The sequence below is a fragment of the Girardinichthys multiradiatus genome, chromosome 14 (assembly GCF_021462225.1).
Source record: "Girardinichthys multiradiatus isolate DD_20200921_A chromosome 14, DD_fGirMul_XY1, whole genome shotgun sequence".
Classification (NCBI taxonomy): Eukaryota; Metazoa; Chordata; class Actinopteri; order Cyprinodontiformes; family Goodeidae; genus Girardinichthys; species Girardinichthys multiradiatus.
Window position 1 is genome coordinate 36,493,328 of NC_061807.1, and position 22,536 is coordinate 36,515,863.

General features: G+C 40.1%; 1 protein-coding gene across 1 annotated transcript; it reads left to right on the forward strand.

Annotated features, from left to right (window-relative positions):
* Positions 1 to 969: 969 nt before the first annotated feature.
* ltb4r (leukotriene B4 receptor) lies at positions 970 to 12,823 on the forward strand. The gene is made up of 4 exons (XM_047385035.1): positions 970 to 1,101; positions 1,537 to 2,102; positions 4,175 to 4,448; positions 11,916 to 12,823. Exons 2-4 carry the CDS (start codon positions 1,606 to 1,608, stop codon positions 12,297 to 12,299), a joined length of 1,155 nt encoding a protein of 384 aa, XP_047240991.1. The 5' UTR covers positions 970 to 1,101; positions 1,537 to 1,605; the 3' UTR covers positions 12,300 to 12,823.
* Positions 12,824 to 22,536: the final 9,713 nt, after the last annotated feature.

The following is a 22,536-nucleotide window of genomic DNA, read 5'->3' on the forward strand; positions in this document are numbered from 1 at the left end:
GGATATGATCGCATGACACTCTTGGATCCAGTTTGAAGAGTTATGTCTGTTTTCCAGCAAAGAGACATTAGTGCGCTGTGTCCCTCCGTCCAGTTCCTCTGGGGACCTGCGTGGAAGAGGTCAGTTTGTTGCAAAAGCGAGGTTTTTATTCGGACAGTGATGTCACGGGAAGTCCGCTGTTACCCCCTTTCTGGCTGTGCTGGAAGTAGGTTAATGCGATATATTTTGAAAGTTCCAGAAAAGTTCTTATCATGTTGTACCCATGGCTGTGGTCCCAAAAGTAGGAAGGTAAGCTGAGTTATGCATTAACAGTGCATAAATCTTTAATCTGTTAAAATGCCTCTAAGTCTGGTTTTGAGAGCCGCAACTGAGAAGTTTCCAGTACAAAGTAGATCATGATGCAAACCATGACAACCTGACACATCTCCCTTGTTTATGAAACTTAATACATCCTGTCCATCTGCTTGACACAGATTTAGAAAGAACGTATTTTACTAGGCATGTTGCAACAGTAAAACAGTGTATGAGTTTGTGCTTTGAACTGAACTCATGTATGAACAAGATTCAGTCAGTTTACAGGAATATTCACTTCCTCCCTTATTTACCCTCATGATGAAATCTCAAGTTGTTCATTCTTGTTCTTCCATTGAAAAACAGCATTAGTTTTTAAACATGCTAAAACATTATTTTTTCTTCCACTGACTGAGGACATTTTTATTGAGCCTTCCGTGTCATAAACTTTCTTTGCGTCATATTGCGTTTTCTGGAAGATTGATGAGTAAACACTGCTACACAGAGACCAACAGTTTTTGAATGACAATTGTCTGCTGTACCTGTATATTAAATTAATGATTCTACAATATCAAAATACAACATCAAAAGAAATTAGTAGAAGGAACAAGGAATACCTTGCAATCCAGTTAGTTCATGCTGGCTTCCTGTGGTCAATGGTTTTCCTCCCCCATGACCGTTCTTACGCAATACACTTAGTTACTCATCACACAGTCTTCAGAGAAAGCAACAGAGTCAAGGAGGAGAGTAAAAGAACATTTTTAAGAATGGTTTAATGGTGGCAAATTAAATAAAAGAGATAATTTTAAGGTAAGTTTCTTACTTTTCATAATATCTAAATTTCACATTGAGATGAAGTTTTAAAGAAATTTAAGAAGTATAACCTTCTTTCCAAAATAACCTGTTTCACTCTGGAAGATATAAAAAAAAGATTAGAATTATTTGGCTATAAAACGTTGTTATTGTTATAGACATATTGGATTCATTTAACACATACATTACAGAGGTATTTACTGAGAGGCTCACAGTAGTTTTGCCAACCTGTGCTATTGTGGTGGTGAATTGGAATAATGTCATTGTTTATTTAATAAATTTACCAATTTTATTGCTCTAAAAAGTTAAATGATTTCTTCTGCTGTGACTAAAAAACACATTCCACAACTATTGCAGCATTTACTGGCATTCTTGCTTTAACAGTCTTAACACAACATATCATGTTTCCTCCCTTTCCTCCTATTCTATCAGGTTTGGCAGCTTCCTGGTTGTTGAAGCCAAACTTACATTCTTAGAAGGAATTTGTCTTTGGGATCCACTATGAACACCACCACCACTATCCTCTTCCAGCAGCCCTCCTCCCCTGGCTCCACATCCCTGCCTATAAGCATCTCAGCTCGCATTGGCATCGCCATCCTGACCCTGGCTTTTGTGCTGGGCTTCCCTGGGAACATATTTGTTATTTGGTCGGTGCTCTGCCGGGTGAAAAAGCGCTCAGTGACGTGTTTGTTGGTGCTGAATCTGGCTGCAGCTGATGCCTTCGTGCTGCTCAGTGCCCCTCTGTTCCTTCGGTACCTGGCAGGAGGACGGGGCTGGGAGTTTGGCTCGGCAGCGTGCAAACTGGTGCATTACCTGTCTAGTGTGAATATGTATGTGTCCATTTACCTCATCTGTCTGATGAGCATGGACCGCTGGTTGGCTGTCACAAGACCTTTTGTGTCTCAGAGAATGAGAACCAAGCGCTCCATGCTGTTTCTTCTGCTTGGTGTCTGGATGTTGGCTTTTATCCTGTCACTGCCAATGCCTTTCTACCGTAGGTAAGACTAACATGTATAAAGGTTTCAATAAAAACAAGGAATGTTTGATTATGCAACAATATAATTTACTGAAAGACAAGTCTATTGATCAATTTTTTATCATGCATGTTTGTTTGAGTGGATCTAAGAAAGTCTCTCTAGAAATATCTTCAGAGTTTAGGCCTTTTATCGACCTTCCTTGGGCAGCTAATGTTTACATGCTCCATCATATGACAAAGAAGAGACTTCTAGACACTACTAGAGTTATAAGCTAGAGTTATAAGCTTCGACAAGACAATACAATGCATAGTCACATACTTACGGTTTAATTTGACCTTTGTTTGATGTTTTGGAGTACTTCAATACAATTCAATAAGATTTGATGTACAGTTAAGCCTAAAATTATCATCCCTGGCAGATTTAGGATTAATGTTTTAATTTCACCAACATCCACCTCCTAACTGGAGGTAATATTAATCTTTTGGAGTCTTGACTTCAGACTGATAAAGAATCTATGGAGGGAGCTAAAGATGAGGGTAAAAGCAAATAGGCCAAATTCCAACCTCAAAGAGTTAACTGATCATCAAAGATAAACCATCATGTTTCATGTGGAAACATGATCAGCGATTAGAAGAAGGGTTTAATATCTGTAATGCTAATAACGATTTTTACACTGATCATTGACATAATTTTTGACATTCCATATATAAAAACAGTTTTTTTATTCAAAGGTTATCCTCCTTTTACATTGTTTTATTATCTACTGAGAGATTTCTGTCTCAATTTGCGATCAGAACCAAGGCTAGATCTAAATCTGCCAGGGTAATTTTGGGGTTAACTGTAGTTCACTTTTGTTAAATAAATAAATTGTTTTTTAATTGTGTAGAGCTACTTTGAAATTTTATATAGATTTACCAATTATATTAGGAAATAATTTTTTTACTTTGTAGAACAGAAAATACTTCTTTATGTTTATTTACAACAGTGACAATGGTTGGAGAAACATTAATTATTGGTTTCAACAGACTCAAAATTTTGCAATACACCAACTTCCCAAAACCAACATGCTCCCTATCTTCTACTACATTTGTCTTTGCTCAGTCCTGACAGATATTCAAATCCTGATAATTGATCTTTTTCTTTTGTGGAGTTAAGACCTTGTGTTCACCTTTAATAGGGTATTTCCCATTCAGTGAAAAAATACAAACTTTCATTTATATTTGTGAATGTTGACTAAAGTTCGTTTTTAGGAAAAACTGTAGATGTCATGATACTTCCACAAGCTTGGATGAGCTTCTTAAAATTAGCCAGGACAGTTTTTTTCTGGTTTTTAATGGTTTAGCTAGAGAGTACTTGTTTAGCTTGAGACATGTTTCCACTTAAGGAACCTTTACTAGGAAGCAGGGTAGTTCCATGGGGACTTTATTAACCCCTTACCATTCCCACTGCATCTACCAGTGTAAAAACAAATTACCTGGGTAAAACATTACCCCAAAAACTGGCTGTGGTAGAGAGTGAGCACGTTTGAGAACTTTCTGAAGGGAGGGTGCTATGCTTTTCTGATTGGTTGATTATTCCCACTCGTGTGTTCCAGCCGTCTGTCTTTAAACTAGCTTTTTATAGAGAAGGGAGGGAACAACATCATATTAATTAGAATATATGTTGTGATAAGGTTTGTTTGTCAGATTAAAAGTAGCGTTTGAAAATAACCTATAAGCAGGTGTAAAACATTATTCTCACTAAGCTCACCTTTCTGTATTAAAAATGTTTTTCTATTGGTCTGATGTAATGATCTAATCTTAAATGTCAGACTTTCATTACCTGTGACAGAAAAATCATTCTAAGCAGAAGAAAAGACTTGAAAACATCTGTGTGTCTGTAAATAATCTTTATATTTATGTTAGTTAATTAATTAAAATAATTTTACTTTTCAATAGTATTGTAATATGATGAATATGACTGTATATCCCCATTGTGTTTATATTTCGGGGCATTAGTAAAAGTAACCACAACCACCCATTAGCGTTCTTGATTAACAAATGTATCGATGGCTCATTTTTTGTGTGTTATTGTTTCTGCTGCCTCTCCAACAGTGATATAAAGATCATGAAAAACAACTTCAGTGTGCAGCTTTGCATGCCATACCACTGGGGGAGTGTAGGTCACCGAATCTTCCAGTACCTGTTTGAGACCACCATTGGCTGCTTGGTTCCCTTCTCACTCATCAGCACCTGTTACTCCTCCGTTATATGCAGACTGCAAAGTGCCAAGTTCCAGCGTAGAGGACAAAGCAGTCGTCTAATCCTGCTCATCATCGTTGCCTTTGCCATATTCTGGCTGCCCTATCACATTGTCAACATCATTGAGGTGATTGCGTAGACTTCCATGACACATAAACTTTTATTGATTGAACTAACTGTGCTTGTAGTCAGAAATGATGTAATGTGAAAATGTGCCTGTCATTAACCAAATATTAGGGGTATTTTTCCTAAGTTGAGTGGAGAGTTTATAAACAGAGAGTATATTACCTGGAGCAAATAACTGACCTTATTCAAATTGTATATTGGAAAAGAATACTTTGTTTAATTGTAGTGATGTGTCGTTCACGAAAGAAACGGGACTTAGAGATAGCTCTTGGGTGGGGATAGGCATGGTTTGGGTCTTGGCAACCCTGGTCCGGATTTTGTTTCCTTCCGATTCTGTCTGGAGGAGGGGTCGGAGGGCTCTGCGTGGTTTGAGTGGGCGGGTTTGACGCAGTTGTTGTCTGGGTGGAGTGGTCTTGGGTTCTCGGTGGGTTTTGGTTTTGGCTCCGTGGGCTCTTTGCCTTCTGTGAGCTACAGTATAGGTTTTCTCGCGTGGCTGCTTCTGGCTAGTGCATGGGTGTCACGCATGTGTTCTTGGGTTTAGATGTTGTGGGTCTTCTTTTCATGGTGGTGCACTTTCACGTGAGAGCTTTATTTTTACGTTGGGTTCTCTTTACTGCGTTTTGTCCTCCTCTATATGGTGTGTTGCGGTGGTGGGGTAGTGGTCCTGTGCAGTGCGGCTTTGGCCGCCATGTGTGGGTGCTGCGGGATGGGCATCACTGGGCTTAGTGGTTGCATTGGGCTTCTCGGCTTGGTACTGGGGTGGAGTTTGCTTGTCTGCTGGGTGGTTCCTGTTGGGTGGTGTGTACTTGGGGTTGGTGGTTTTCACCATGTCCCAATGGACATATGGAAGGATGTGTGGTGTCACTGTTGCTGTGGTGTTGGCTCTGGGGGAGCTACGGCTTGGCTCTATCGTTTTTGGTTGGCTAGCCTGGTTGTTGGTGATCCTGCCTCTCACGGGGGTGCATGTTAACTTTCCGTGTTGCCCTTTGGCTTGCTGGGCCTGCGTCTGTCCCTTGGGCATGGCGGTGGGTGGGGTGGTGTGTTGCGGGTTCTGCTTGGCTGCCTGGCTGGCAATTTCAGTTCATTTGTCTATGTGCCAAGCTGGCTTGGGGTTTGCATTTGGATGGCCCTGCTGTTTAGGTGTGGCCTATCGGCCCACTTGATATTGGTGTGGGGTGTGTTGTGTTGCTCCGCTGGCCTGGTTGTGGCTACGATCCGGTGCCGGGCTGGGGGGCATCTGGGACTGGGCGCTCTGTTGACTCTGCATTGTGGGCTCAGAGCTGGTTAGGCATGTTGGCCATGTGCCCTCCTTTGTTTGGCGTATTCTTGTTGCACTGGGCCGGCTGGTCTGCTCTTTTTTTTTGGAGTGGGGCCATGTTCTTGGTCGTTGCTGCGAGTTTCTGGCTGGATCCCCGGGAGAGCATTTTGCTCCCCAGTCCTCCCTAGTATTAGCCTCACCTCTAGTGCCTGCGCCCACCTCTAAGGGTTAAGTTACAGTGGGGGTGTGTGGCACACCCTCTCCCCCACCTGTTTTCCATTTTAAATGCACTCTACAACAACATGCATCAACACCACATTTGAGCTGGCAGATGTAGGTTTGGGGTCTTTCCACACCCCCGTTCGTTGTTTGCCATCTGGGTTGAAGGCTGGGAGAAGGAGCGGGCCTTCTGTTCGGGGTCTGGGCTGGGAGTCAGATCCTGTGGGTCGATTGGTCTTTCGGCTTTCTCAGGATTGTTTGAATTTTTTGGTGCCTACTCCATTGCTTGGGCTACCAGGTTCCGGCGGGGGGCTCTCGGCTGGTCAGTGTGCGGCAGTGATTGGGGTGTTGGGGCGCCTCCGTGGCTAGGGTGTGGGTTTGGTGGGATGCCCGGTCTTTGGTACGCTGTGGTGGCCTTCCTCTGATGCTTCCTCCTGAGGCTCTGGCCCTGGCCTGGCGCCGGGCTGCGGTCGTAGTGTGGTGGGTGGGCTGGTGGAGCGCGTCTTGAACCTGCACCCGGTGGCTGCTTGCCAGGGTCTGCGCCCCCTGGCTCTGTTGGATGTATGTGGCTCAGATCTCCTCCGTGTCTGTCTTGGGTCCACGGGGGCAGGTCTGTGAGTCCTCACCCTAGCTATTGCATAATTTCGTGGAGAAACCTTATATACACACGTGCGCTCACACTTACACACACAGGTGTCTGGATTTAGGTGTTAACAGACACAGATATTCTATACTTCTAATTACCACTAAATACATTAGTACTGTGTACTTTTTGGTAACACTGCTGTTGTTATACATGCAGGTGTAGAACCATTCTTCTAGGGTGTTTTCTTGTATTCTCTCATCCTTCTTTCTCTTCTCTCTTTTTTTGCCTATGTCTCCGTTTTTCCTTCATGGCCAACCTCTGTCTCTTTCTTTCCTTTTTATTTCCGTCTCCTTGTCCATTACAATTGAAATAATCCCAAAGCAGTTTCTAATAAAGTTTATTTTTATAAATATCAAGTGGAGCACTATAGCATCATCATGCTCCACTTGTGAAAATAAATCTATTGAGCTTCTTCCTGGCACTCAGACAACAATTCTGAATGCTACTCTGCCGGACAGGCCACGTAAAAAAAAAAAAAAAGACATCTCTAAGACCCTTTTTTCCCTAATTCTGGGCTGTTTAATTCCTGCTTTTCTTTCCCTCTCTTTTTTTGTCTCTTCAAACCGCATGTGTTTGGTTATTATGTGTGTCTTCTCTGTCTGCACTGGCAAGAGGTGGAAGGTCAGCAGTTATATACATTGGCAGACTATTTTGCAATGGGTGTCGCCAACTCTAAAACATCAAGAGTGAAGCTGCTGTTACAATTAATGGGATCTGCCAATGTTAATGTATATTTTAACTGATGGTTGCACTGTTAATAAATCAGTGGATTCATACTTAAAATGAAACTTTCTGTCTCCTAGGGTCTCCATCTTGCTGCATTTTAAATTAGTAATTCATTTTGCGAGTATTTTGATACTTTGTTATAGATTGTTACTGAGGGCAATAAATGAGTTCAAGGAACAAAACTCCGTTTGGAAGTCAAAAGAGCTGGCTCTTTTAAGTGAGCTAAGCCAAAATAACCAATTCTCTAAAAGGAGCTGTAGTTCCAACCACTAGCCAGTTGACTCCTACGAACTATGGCAGACTATGATTTCCAGTGTTGTGCACAAAGAACTTTGAACTAAACAATAATTTTAAGGTGTGGAACGTCAAGTGCACTATCTTGACGCCATTTAATTGCATTTTTTGGGGGGCCAACAAAATATTTGCAATGTGTTTTTATAGGCAATCTTTGTATAATACATGGAGAAAAAACCACTGCATTTTCCCTCAAAGTGCATGCTAAGGGCTCCCACAGAGTTAGGCATATACTGTGAATCACACATTCTGTGTGCACTGTCCGCGAATGTTTTAGGTTTCATAGTTGAGCATAACAATTTCCTGCATTTCTGGTGGCAAATTCCTAGATTTCCCACACTGCCATGGCATCATCGGACGCAAAAGAAGAGCTAATTTACTTTGTGCTAAACAAAAAGAAAAGAAGGTTGTATATAGGCCGTTCAACCAAACTAGAGAGAAAGAAGGGTAATACATCTGTCAGTGCGGTGCACTAAGTGACAGTGACGCTCGGTGTCCTCACGAGTGGTTGCTCAGAGCAGTAAGTCATATATAAAACAGTTTGAATTGTAGACTTTTCCCCGTCAAAGCAGTTTATTATGTGACATCACAGACTTAAAAATTAAGCTTTGCACTGATGTGGCCAACGGACGTCCGCTTTGAGTCAGCATTGAGTACGCACTGAACTCTGAGGAGTACGTTCGACTCTGCAGTTCAGCTTTGTGAGCTCCTACATAGGTAATTTAGAACTGTCTGTCTCCCTTTGCTCTAAATTTGACAATGGCACCTTTGCTCTCTACATAAGGATTTTAACTGAATGCTCAAGGTCCTACACTCAAACTTATTAGGTTACACTAAAGGATTTTTTGCTGCTGTATGTTTTTTTTAACTTTATTTCAGACAAATTATGATAAATGAACAAGAATTAGTTTAAATTGGAGCTATGAACGTAGAATATTTAGGTGGTTAACTTTGAATATGAATTAATTTATTTAAACCTGGCTGAACTGTTTTAAGAACTAGTTGTTAAGGTTGAACTAGCACAATTCTGAGGACTTCGAAAGAAAGCAAAATAACTTTAAGTGACATTTCTCTGGTAGATGTCAGAGCCTTATAATCATGTTTCCTCATGGCAGAGTATGAGTGAAATATGGAAACTTTCTTTAAATCAGTGATTTTCAAAGTGGGTAAAAAAAACTTCTCCAGGTGGTTATGAACTGATGGTTGGTATGAAACATTTTGTCATTAATAGGACTATTTCATACCTGGAAAAAGTCGAGTGTGAAATGACTAAAACAGGAATAATACAAAATGGCAATTGGGTGACTTGACTTTAAGGCCCTTTCCACATCATGCTATATGTTTGGTTAAAGCAGAGATTTTTTTGCTGCATTCACACCTTCAACCTAATTTAATTTAACAGAGTACTCCACACCTGAAAGAAAATTTCATTATAGTAGATTATTATCTGACAATGCTGTAACAACCTTTAAATAATCTGTTCCACTTTTAATGTCCTCATTATCACAGAAAAACACAGTGGAGGGCAATAATTTTGTTTCTTCCCTTCACAAATTGATTCTCTTGTTCATAGTGTTACTTCATTACTGTGCGGTGCATTTGACAATGCAGCCCCCTTGAAAAAGAAGGTAATTATTCATAGGAGACTGGCTCCCTGGTAAATAGTTGCTAATCAAATGTGTGAGCATTTACACAGCAATGACCTGTTTGAAGAGTTTCAGTAAGGCTTCAGAGCTCATCATAGCACGGAAACAGCTCTGCTGAAAGTCACTAATGATATTTTCCTATCCTCAGATAATGGACTTGTGTCTGTTCTGGTTCAGTTAGATCTCAGTGCTGCATTTGATACAGTCGATCACAATATTCTCTTAAAAAAGCTGGAATATGCTGTAGTGTTCAGGGGAACAGCACTAGGCTGGTTTAAATCTTATTTGTCTGACAGATTCCAGTTTGTTTATGTAAATGAATAATCATCTTTAAACTCCAGGATTAATTGTGGAGTACCACAGAGTATAGTACTTGGGCCAATTCTCTTCACTATATATATATATATATATATGCTTCCAATAGGTAAAATTATCAGGCAGCATAGGATAAATTTGCACTGTTACGCTGATGATACTCAGCTTTACGTATCCATAAATCCTGTTGAGCCCAACCAGTTAGATAGACTACAAGCATGTCTTGAAGACATTAAAAACTTGGATGACTTTAAATTTTCTGCTTCTAAATTCAGACAAGACAGAAGTTGTCGTCTTTGGACCGGAGTCTTTGAAAAAGAAACTGCTTAGTCAATCACTTAACCCGGATGGCATTAAATTGACCTCCGGCAATTAAGTATAAAACCTTGGTGTTATTTTTGACCAGGACATTTAATTTAAATCCCATATTAAACAAGTTTCTAGGATATCTTTCTTTCACCTCTGGAACATTGCCAAAATTAGAAATATCCTATCCAGGAGTGACGCTTAAAAACTAGTCCATGCATTTGTTTCTTCAAGGCTGGACTATTGTAATTCTTTACTATCAGGATGTCCACAAAATGCAGTTAAAAGCCTTCAGCTGATTCAAATTGCTGAAGCAAGAGTTCTGATGAAAATTAAAAAGAGAGATAATATTTCTCCTATTTTAGCTTCCCTTCACTGGCTCCCTGTTAGATCCAGAATAGAATTTAAAATTCACCTCCTCTCATATAAAGCCCTTAATGATCTAGCTCCATCATACATCAGAGATCTGATTGTTCCATATGTTCCTAACAGAGCACTTCGTTCTCAGACTGCAGATTTACTGGTGGTTCCTAGAGTCTCTAGAAGTACAATGGGAGGCAGATCCTTCAGTTATCAGGCTCCTCTCCTGTGGAACCAGCTCCCAGTTTTAGTCCGTGAGGCAGACACCCTGTCTACGTTTAAGGCTAGGCTTAAAACTTTCCTTTTTGATAAAGATTATAGTTAGAGTGGCTTAGGTTATCCTGAGCTATCTCTGTAGTGATGCTGCTATAGGCTTAGGCTGCTGCATGATATAATGACCACTTTCACTCTCTTCGCTACATTCTAACACTACTCTCCAATTTCGCATTATTTGCTGTTATTTCAGTTGTTAACTTTATGTTCTCTCTCTTTTCTCTTCCTAGAAGCTACACCTGGCCTGACTCTGTGTCTACCTGTGACACCGTCCTGGAGGGGGACAAGCTTCTTCTGGCAACAACTTAATGCTCACCCTCTACCAATGATCCACTTGCCCCTGTCTTTCAGTGTTTAACCCTGTCTCTCTTCTAGACATAGCTACTGACTGAGCTTTTACTGTAACTAACTATATGTGCTCTCTTTCAGACTCTAATCTTAAAAGCTGGAGTTTATCTGTTCTTTCTTCTAGATGAAACGACTAAAGGAGCTACATCCATTAAAATTTACTTTTCCTTCCCATAGAAAGCACTCCTCGATCAGTGCTTCTTTGTTCTTTTTGTGTCTCTGCTCTGCTCTCTCAAATCCCCAGTCGGTCGTGGCAGATGGCCGCTCACACTGAGCCTGGTTCTGCTGGAGGTTACTTCCTGTTAAAAGGGAGTTTTTCCTCTCCACTGTCGCTACATGCATGCTCAGAATGAGGGAATGCTGCAAAGTCAACGCCAGTGACTGTCCACTGTCGCTACATGCTCATCCAGGAGGAGTGACTGCTACAAGTCTGGGACTCGATGCAATCTGCTGGGTTTCCTTAGATAGAAAAACTTTTTATCCAATTTGAATAAATAACTGAATCTGACTGCACTGTTCAATGGTTAGGATTAACTGGAATGTATATACCTGACTTTGTGAAGTGCCTTGAGACGACATGTGTTGTGAATTGGCGCTATATAAATTGAAACTGAAAACTGAATTGAATTGAATTGGACCTGCACACAGGTTTTTGGTGAGAGAAACTCACCTAAAGATTTTTAAGAACAGTTTTCAAAGTGCATAATTTGAAAAACTCCACCACAACAGTGAAACACTATCCTGTCCTTATCCGTTTTAGTTTGTCTCTAGCCTAAGTTAGCCTAGCATCCCGTAGCCATGCTCAGGACCTTCTTCTTTGGAATTGTGATGGAGATAATGTTTACTTCAATGCCATCTGCTGGTGCGGTGTAGATACTACAGCGCCTTTGATTGAATTCCCAAATTAATACTGTATTTTCCCAAATATGGAAGAAAAACTATCCGAAGTACTGTAGCTGAGACTGAAGACACAATTTGCTCATACCTTGCTTACAGAACCCCCAAATAAAAACCATCCTGTTGCTATTAATTATTTGAAACATGACTCTCTTTTCATGTCTCTTCTCACTTCCTTAGGTGGCGTGTTTATTAAAGAACAGTGAGTCAGTAACCAACTGTGTTCCCAGAGCCCGCCCCAACGTTACAGCCTTTGCCTACTTTAGCAGTGCGGTCAATCCCCTCCTCTATGTGTTCGCTGGGAGCTCCCACATCCGCCAGGCTGGACTCAGCTTCATGGGCAGGTTATTCGAGGCCACCAACTCTGAGAGCAGGAGCTCCACCTTCACCCGCAGCGGCCGCAGCGGCTCTTCACCGGACGAGAGCTCTGTCCTGCACACGCTGTCAATTAAAATCGGAAGGCCTTTCAAAGGACAGGGCAAGGAAAGAAGCAGTAGTGTACCGGGCAAAGAAGCCAACGAGCCAGAGCTCAAAACACTTGCCACTGTTGAACAGTTAGAGTAGTATGCATTATGTATTTGTACGTATTATAAAGAGAAAAGTAGCTTTTTATTTAATTTAACATTTACTTCTACTGAGTCTCATTGTTTTAGGTTAAAATTGATCAATGTTGCATTATCCTGGCCTAAAACACCTTAAATTTTATCTGCATCTACTGAAATTCAATGAGAAATAGTAATACTGTAAAGGCCTTTTTTGTGCTTTAAAACGGGACCTTATGTGAAACTCAAACAGTGATAACAAAATATTGTAACTTTATATAGAATTGATTTCATTAGAATTGTGAACATAAAGGTAAAATTACTTGTATTATTTAAACCTGTTTTAATAGTAGCTATCATCCCAAACCTTTCATGTATTTATTGATAAATGTTCTCATTTGAAGTTTTTACATTTTCTTTTGCATATTCATCTTATATTTGAGTTGCTCTAATGTTGTTTATATAAACCTGGAAAAAGATGAAAAATCGCATGCATTATTGGTTTTTATCACATTTTAATAACAACAATAAACCTTTCTCAAGATCTTTGGGGATATGTTCTGGATTTTTTTAAATTTATTTTTGTATTTAAAGATTTAAGAGTCCTGTTCATTGATACGTACATGATGTTCTATTGTTAGTAACAAATTGTTCTCAGGCACTAACAGAACATTGCACATAAAACATTTCAACAAACGTCCTTCCTCTTACAGTTTCAGGCATTGCTCTTCCCTCCGTTTCTTAACACATCTCTGAAATGTTCATTTGCAGATACCCTGTGGTTAAATTCTCTTGAGGTTTAGAGCTACTGTCAAATTCTGCTAACTCGTTGATATAAACAGAAAAAAAGAGAGCATCATAACAGGAAACACAAGACACATTTATGAATCAGTGTAGGTAGTCACTTAGAAACACAACCGCCATTCAAAAGTGAAGGAAAAAATGGCTATCATAGCCCCTCATCAGTCATGCTTGTCGATGAGTAAGAAAGAGAGGTAAACTTTGCTTCTGGGTGGACCTGTTAAGACGTACGCCATACCAGCTGACAACTTAAAACTATTTCTAACAAAAGACTAGTTTATTACATATCTGTTGTTCTTAAAGGCCTTTTGTTGCTTTTTTATTTTGTTGCAAGCATTTGTTTCTTTTCCATATTTTTTATTGCCATGTTTTTTGATGAGGTCAGTTGTTTTCACAAATTGGCCACAAACCTTAAATGTACTGTATTTTTAGACGTGTGTGACAGACAAATGCAAATTATTGCATAAATGTAAAATTGAAGTAAAATAATGCATGTTTTTTTTTTAAACAAAAAATCTGAAAGGTGCAGTAGGCATTTGCATTTAGCCTAACTCATTACTTTGTAATTTTTCGCTGCTATTACTGTTGCATATCTGAGGTACAGGTGAATAGTCCAAGCTCAGTCAGATTGGATGGAGAGCATTTGAGGATTGATCATGTCATCTAATATATTCCATTGTTTCTATGGTCATACGTTAAGAGTTGTTGTCCTGCCGGAAAATGGAAATCTGTCCCAGTCTCAAGTCTTTTGTGGAATCTAACAGGTTTTCTTAAAGGACTGCACTGTATTAACCTCCCTCCATCTCCCCATCAGCTCTGACCAGCTATCCCAGTGAAGAAAACCCCAGTTTTACAGTTTGATCTATTTTTTGTTTTGCTCCATACATGACTATTATTATTCTTAAACCACATGCTTTTGTTGTCGTTGAAGGTACCTCTGTACTATAGATGGTTCACTATTTGGTTTATCTCCCAAAACGTGGGAATGCAAATCTAAAATTGTTACATAACTTGGATATGTCCACCAGGAGTGCCAACCCTTCTGAACAAAAGAGGTTCGAAGAGCATCACTTGGTCCTGCGCTTTTGGCTATAGATGGTGTGGGATATTTTTTATGGCCATCTTATGCGTCCAATGTGGGTTGCCCTTTAGACTCCAGCATTTCACTTATACTTGCATCAGCTGACTGGCCACAACATATGGTGACAAATGGTGTTGAGATAATGCTTATTAAAATTCCCGTTAGAGCCTGGCAGCTAAAATTGCACAAGTACATTTGTACATGAACATTCAGTCTTCTATAGCTAAATAAATCAAGTGCACCTAATTCCCAAAACTCCCTTAATTGGTAAATAGAGTTCACCTCTGTGATATTTTATCTCAGTATACAGATATATAGAGGTTAGGGATGCAATTGAGGAGAAGGTTATAATAAAACAATTCCCAAGCTTTGAATGTCTCACATAGAACCGGTCAAGACATTATCCAAAATTAGAAAGAGTATGGCACACCTGCAAACTAACCAAAACATCTACCCAACGCGCCACCCACCTAAGCTGACAAGAAGAGCATTAATCTGAGAAGCAGCCAACATGCCCATAGCAACCTTGGAGGAACTACAGAGATAGTTGTAGTATTGCCTCAGGGGTGCTGAATACAATTGTATGCCCTAATTTTCAGATTTATATTTGTAAACCATTTTGAAACACATGCATCACTTCTATGGAAGTAAAATAGTCTCATTAGAATCAGACATTTTTTAGACATTGAATTTATAACACTGAATTTTTATCCTGTGCAATAATATATGTGATTTTTTTTTGTACTTAAAATTTGACAGCAAAAATTCACCTGCAGAAATTCACCTGCAAGAACTTGCCTGAAAAAATTCACCTGCAGCTGATTTGTGACGTTTCAGAAGAAAAGAGAACATGGCTTGGAAAGGAGAAAACAGGTCATTGAGGCGAGCTATGGAAATTAAACATGGACCTTTACCTTTCATGTGTTTGAAGTAAAGTTTGAAATAGACTGGATAGAATTTGAAGTCTGAAAAGGCTGAATCTCTAGATGGCACGAATGAATTAGAAGGAGAAATAAATTCGCTTAGTCTAAGAAAGTCGAATAAGGCGAGGAGGAAGGCGCTGGAGAGAAGAGATTTGAAATAAGTTGAAAAAGAAGGGTCATATGGAGATCAGTGATGAGATTCAAATGGGTGTTAATTACCTGGCGTTTTGTAATAATATATTTTTGGCAGAAAAATCTCATCACTGATCTTCATTAAGCCACTATCCAGCAAACTGTTAAGAGACTCGCCTCTGCCCAAGGCAATGGTGTGTCACGAGATCAAATAAGCAGAATCTGATTGGCTAAAAGACGCTCGCCTCGATCGAATGCTGATTGCTTTGGTTTGAGTCACCAGAAGGTCAATAAATTTGCAGGCGAATTTTTGCAGGCGAATTTCTGCAGCTGAATTTTCGCAGGCAAATTTTAAGTAAAAAAAAAAATTCACATACATAATTGCACAGGATAAAAATTCAGTGTTATAAATTCAATGTCTAAAAAATATCTGATTCTAATGAGACTATTTTACTTCCATACACTTCCCTTACATTTCATAATCCATGAAGTTCATGAAAAGTAAGTCATTTGTCACAAACAGTTGCAAGACACTTTAGTTCCTTGTTCTCCTTTGTGGTGTTACCTAATGAAATAACTGAAATCACTTCAGTTCAATTCAGTTGTTATATGTACTGTAGGGTTCTTAATGCAACTTCCGTTGGTAAATTAAAAAAAAACCTTTTATATCACAATGTTATAGTTGTAAATACAGTCAAGGCATGAAAAAAAGAAAGTACACTCCTGTTAATGATTAGTCTTTACCTAACCCTAAAATATTTCACTTTAAGCTCATGTACAAAACCTCACACCACATATTCCACCATGTTGTAAGGCAAGACAAAATGCATGAAAATTGAGTACATCCACAAGACATTAAATACGTACAAAACATTTTCAACCCCTAAAATTTCATATTTCTGGTGGTTTAAAGAGAATTAGCAAACACAATTATTGAATGAGATACTTTCTTTTTTTTCCACATTTTACTAAGCAATTTTCCACAAATTTATAAGGTTTGTTAGGCCGGTGATGTGAGTTTAAAGGAATGAGACATCGTGCATTCTTCATCTGATCATTTGTACTCTGACAGTATACTCCCAGAAATAATGACATTAAGCCAATTAAAACTTGTATCGCAGTATTTAAAATACTTGATTTTCTTTAAACGAATGAGGAAATTACTTTTTGACCCAGAAATAAGAAACAAATCTGGCCCAAGTGCTGATCAGTTTCTGTTTGACATGTTTCGAAAAGAAAAGACAAAGACAAAAGATGAGCAGCAAGTGAGTTACCAGAAAATAAAACCAGAAAAAAATTTCAGTCAATCTAGCAAACATCCATCACTGTTTATGATTGTTCACAATAAATAGGCCAAAGCTCTTGTGCAATGCACATAAAAAGCAAACCAAAAAAGACGTTGTGGTTTGCTTGTTCTCATTTAGTATCATTCACAGGAAGTGGTTGACTGAACCTTTACAGAGAATAACAAAATAAAGTTATAATGCTCTTAGAATTTCCGTAAGTTTTTATACAAATGTATTTTATACTACACTGCTTGGCTCATGTTCCCATGATTGAACCTTTTAGATTTTAACTTTTGCACTAGGTGCCCCAGTCCGCTTTTGGCTAAAGCACGTAACTGTAGTGATGGCGAGATGACGCCTCTTGAAGCACTGAGGCTTTCCATCCAGTTGCTCGACTCATGAGCTGAGGCATCAACATGCTTCATTTGCTCCACTGCGCCATCAAGTGGACAATAAATGTAAAATAGGCAGAATGATTGTAACATCGTGAATTTCTTGAGAAAAGCTTTAAATTGACTAAATAAATGAATGGTGTTTGTGATGCCAATAAATTCTGAATATAGTGTCAATATGATCTTAATCTGTCTTTTTGATACAATGGCTGAATCATAAGCAAAAGTGGAAACAAATATGAGAGACAGTTGTGATGTGAATTTGCTTATGTTCCTTATACCTATAATGCTTATAATAACAGTCTTCATTTAACCAGGTGAATCCTCCTTGATTAAAATCTTTTTCCAAGATAGATTTGTAAAAATATGTTCTCTAACTGAGAATCAAGCCCAGATAACATAGGTGCAAGAGCCAACTCTTAACCACTAGACTACCAACGTGATCCTGATGAGCAATTTCACAAACCTCAATTTCAAGTTGTGATAAATATATTTTTATTTGTTCCAATATTCTGATCTTTCTCGCTGATTCCAAAGGACAAAAAGACACTGAAACAGATTGTTAATGCACACGCCATATGATCCCAAGACAACTAAATGTGACAAAGAATCTGCTGCGTTGTGCTGTCCCTTACACTTTGAATCATGCGTAAACTCCTGAATCAGTCACGTGGTCCGGCCGGCTCTCGAGGCCTCAGACGTTATCACATACATCATTGACACAAGCCTCGATATGCACTTCACAAAAAGTCTGCCTGGATTACTCGATACACGCTCCGAAGCATCGGCACACTGGACACATCACTAATGTGCTTTTCCCACTGAGAGCCTCCTCCAGCTTCCTGAAACCTGGCAACTCAAAGAAAGAACTCACCGCTTCTCCTGGCCTCCAGCCAGTCATAATACAGCCCAGATACCTTTCTGAAGGGATAGCACCAGCAGTGATTTTAGGGTATCTCACAAATTTGTGAGATAGCCATTGATTACCACCTTAGCCTTACCAAAATTGATTAAACCAATAAAATATAGTTCATTGTAGCATTCTCATCCTTTCTGATTTGTTGTCCGAAATCTACCCTGAATGCATAAAGGTTTGGTGCGAACAAACACACCATTTATTTGTTTTTTCTTTTGCAGCTATGCTATCTCTCTTGTGTGTCCCCATTGTAAGCAGTTCTCTGGGGTGAGAGTGGGTCTTTTCAGTTTTTCAATTCAATTCAGTTTTATTTATATAGAGCCAATTCACAGCACATGTTGTCTCAAGTCTCTTCACAAAAGTCAGGTACATACAATCCAATTAGTCCTAACCACTGAACAGTGCAGTCAGAGTCAGTTATTTATTCAAATTGGATAAAAAGTTTTTCTATCTAAGGAAACCCAGCAGATTGCATCCAGTCAGTGACTTGCAGCATTCCCTCCTCCTGGATGAGCATGTAGAGACAGTGGACAGTGACTGGCGTTGACTTTGCAGCAATCCCTCATACTGAGCATGCATGTAGCGACAGTGGAGAGGAAAAACTCCCTTTTAACAGGAAGAAACCTCCAGCAGAACCAGGCTCAGTGAGCGGCCATCTGCCACGACCGACTGGGGGTTTGAGAGAACAGAGCAGAGATACACAAAGAGAACACAGAAGCACTGATCCAGCAGTACTTTCTATGGGAAGGAAAAGTAAATGTTAATGGATGTAGCTGCTTTAGTCGTTTCACCTAGAAAGAAAGAACAGATAAACTCTGAGCCTTGGGACAATCAGATCTCTGATGTATGATGGAGCTAAATCATTAAGGGCTTTATATGTGAGGAGGAGAATTTTAAATTCTATTCTGGATTTAACAGGGAACCAATGAAGGGAAGATAAACTATGGGAAAAATTATCTCTCTTTTTTGCATCCCTTTAATGACATGCAGGTCCACAAAATGGATGGATTGTCACCAGATGTTGCTTTTGAAATATGCACCACCAGAGTCATCCTCACTAATATATTAAAGTGCTAATAAACACATCAGACATATCTATGAAGATTTTTGGGCACCTCCAGGTGTTCTCCTCTGGACTGTAATATTCCACATCATCCAGGTATTGGCTGTTGTCGTAGTTACCACCAAGAACGACAACCTTTGCATCCAGACACACAGCTGCAAAGTAGTCCTTTGGGCAGAGCATGTCAGGTAGTTGTTCCGATTTAATCTGTGTCAGGTCTAACCTGATTAAGCGAATGATATTCAATAGAAGACAGCGAGTATGATACACCATGACGGACTGTCACATTCAAAAAACCCAAAAATATTTTTAATACTGTTGGTTTTTTAACAAGTTTTAAAAATGCTAAAAATTCATACAACATATTAAGAACCCAAATCTCAATTTCTGTTTTTTTTTTATCAGCATTATTTGGAGGGTTCTTTGAAGGGTTTCTAATCTTCCCCTTGTCTTTGGGCTTCTGTAAAGTAACTTGCACCTCAGAGCTTCCTGGAGCAAAGAAGAAGTGAGGAGTGGGAGGCGAACATGGCATAACAGGCTGGACAGAAATGGGAGTCGTTCTTAAGGCTCTTCTCCCCGGTTCATCACTGCCCTGAACACCCCGATCTAACAAGATAAGACACAAAATGTTTTTAGACTTTAGAAGTCTTTTATGTTCTTATTACACTATGATGGCATAAAAAAAAAATAACTTGCCGTCAAGTACAACTCAATCTTCGCCCCTTAAATCTGATAAGTTACATTTTTTTTATTTTTTAAAACAAATTAGGTTTAGCATTTGAGGCCTGTTACATGTATTCAGGTATGTTTTGTCTCAGTTCGAATTTCACATGAACAAAAAAAGCCACACACAATCACATTGGATGAAGACTAAACAGTGAATGACTTGTCATAGAAAAAAAAAAAAAAGAGCTACCTCTGCCTACACACAATGAATCCTTGTCGAGCAGTCGGTGCAACAGAACAAATAAAACATCCTTGAACCTCTCCTCAGCAGAGATGTGCTGGAAGTGGGCAAGGACATACTCCTCTGCAGCCTGTCCCAGCCGGACAAGCCCATTATGTCTTAGACAGGTGCTTTCATCTATTCTGTCCTGCAGGAAGTCAGTGCAGAGGGGGATTGCCCCTTTCAGCTTGAACTTGTGCAGTGCATTTGTCAGCTCCCATATGTGAGCCCAACTCAGCCTGAGCTGACCTGTGTAGAAGAAACCAACCATGGCTTCATTACCCAGGAGACACCTTATTACAGACCTCATAAGCACACTGTATCCTTTCTGGACTCCCTTAGGCCTCCGTACAGCAGGCTCCAGACATAGTCTCCATCAGCTGCCAACACTAGATAGTGTGCTGAAAATAAAACACACACACAAAGAATAAGTGTTTTCCACTGTGGCTGAGGTTGGAAGAGAGTGGGGAACTGAGTGGTGAGATTCTTTAGTTCCTGCTGTGTGTTTCTTGGGTAGCACCGCTGTGTTCGGGTAGGCAGTGTTGGAGGGTGGTCAGGCAGGTGGGTGAGAGTCAGGTGTTCCCACGAGGAGGTTCTTGTGCAACTGGGCTGGACGTTGGAGTGGAATGGAGACTGTGGAGCTGGATTGATGGGGCTTGGATTCAGATGCTCATAGGAGCATGACACGAAGAAAACAGGAACTCAGGAATCCAAAACTGTCTCCACAGTAGTGAAGTTACCCCTAACACGAGGCTTCAAAGCACGCTTCAAACTCGACAGGGTAGCTATGGTGAAGCAGTGAGCTGGAGCTTCCTTCATGTGACGCCCCCGATGACTTGTGAACCACTTCACTGCTTCATTCAGACCGAGTCAGCTGACTGCTTTGAGTTGACTAATTGAGTTTCAAACATTTGCCGTGATTCAGTGTATTTAAGATGGCTCAAGCCCCGGTTCACATCCCCGTTCTACACGTATTATACGTTACGAACAGATCTCGTTTTTGGATATTCTGAGTTTTGGTGGATTATTCTGTCATGGAGCAACCATCTAGAAACTGTTCCCAAGTGTGGGAATATTTCGATTTGGTGCCACCTAATAAGGTAATGTACATTTAAAGTGTTTATTAGAAAGCCTATAGCCTATACTATGCAGTAGTGTTATAGTCATGGTATCACGTTATGCAAGAGGTGTGGTAATCTTGGTTTTACAGGTGCAGTGTTTGCTTTGCCCGCAGCTGCTGACATATAATAATAATGATAATAATAATACGTCATCAATGCTGAGGCATTATAGAGCCAAACACCAGAACACTCAGCCTCGTGCCACCAATCAAGGTCATCATAACATAGATATACATGCAGAATTAGAAAGAATGACAGTTAAATGTTTGTAAGTTAAAATGAAGTTACTTGTATTTATTATTTTCTTTCTTTCTTTTTTTTAGGATCCAGGAAGCAAGAGCTTGATGAAGCTCTTGTGGACTAGTGAAGGACTCCCAGCCTTTCACTGTGGTGGATGATCCTGGATTCAGGGCATTTGTGGCAAAACTAGATCCTACACACACCATTCCAAGTAGGAATACAGTTAAGGTCATGGTGGAGAAGAGGTATGTGGGGGAAAAGGAGAAGACAAAGGCTGAGTTGCTGACCACCGACAGCGTCAGCCTCACAGCAGATATGTGGACATCCATTAACATGGATGCATATCTGGCTGTTACCTTCCATTTTGTTGGTGCTGATGAGCAGTTAGCTACAACTTTGCTGGGAGTTCATCCTTTCCCCAGTAGCCACACAGCTGAAAATATTGCAGCTGTTGTGCAGGAGCTGATGGAGGAGTGGGGAATTGGTGGAAAGGTGAGATGCTTGGTGACAGATGCTGCCCAAAACATGAGAGCCACTTCCAGAATACTGAAAGTTAGGCATGATATCTGCATAGCCCATGCACTCAACCTGATAGTGAAAAATCCATTGATGCGACTCCTGGGCTCGATGACATCCACTCAAGAGTGCGGAAGATTATCGTGTATTTTAAAAGCAGCACCACAGCCAAGAAGCGCCTTCAGCAGGAGCAAGTGCAAATGGGCCGCCCTGTAATGAAATTGATGTAGGAAGTGGAAACTTGGTGGAATGGCACTTTTGAAATGCTACAGCGCATATATGATCAGAGAGAGGCAGTGGCAGCAGCTCTGGCTACTCTGGCTACAGATTTGACTCCTTTAACAGCCAATGAATATGAGGCAACGGCTCAGTGCATCACTAGGTTGTCACCATTTCAGGCAGCAACTGTGGAGCTCTCCTAAGAGTGAAAGTATCAGGCTCCAAAGTAGTTCCACTAATATGTATGTTGAAGCACACACTGGATCAATTGCTAAGTTGAGCTACAATTGATATGGCGAAACAACTGGGACAAAATTTTAAAAGAATAATGACTGAGAAGCTATCTGGTGTAGAGATGACAAGTCTCAACTCCATGGCATAGTCCCAACAACTGTGACACTGCGATGAAACGCCTAAAAGGGGAATGTGTGGCCTTGATGAAAGAAACAGCACCAGAACCATCTACATCAGCAGCACCACAGCCAGCACCTGCAAAAGCTTCCATAAGTAAGACACAATGTCATGCCACATTGATGTCATTGAAAATATAATATGTAATGTGCATTTTCCCTTCCCCCCACCCCAACGAGGTATTAACTTGTGGCAGCTTCTGGACAATGATG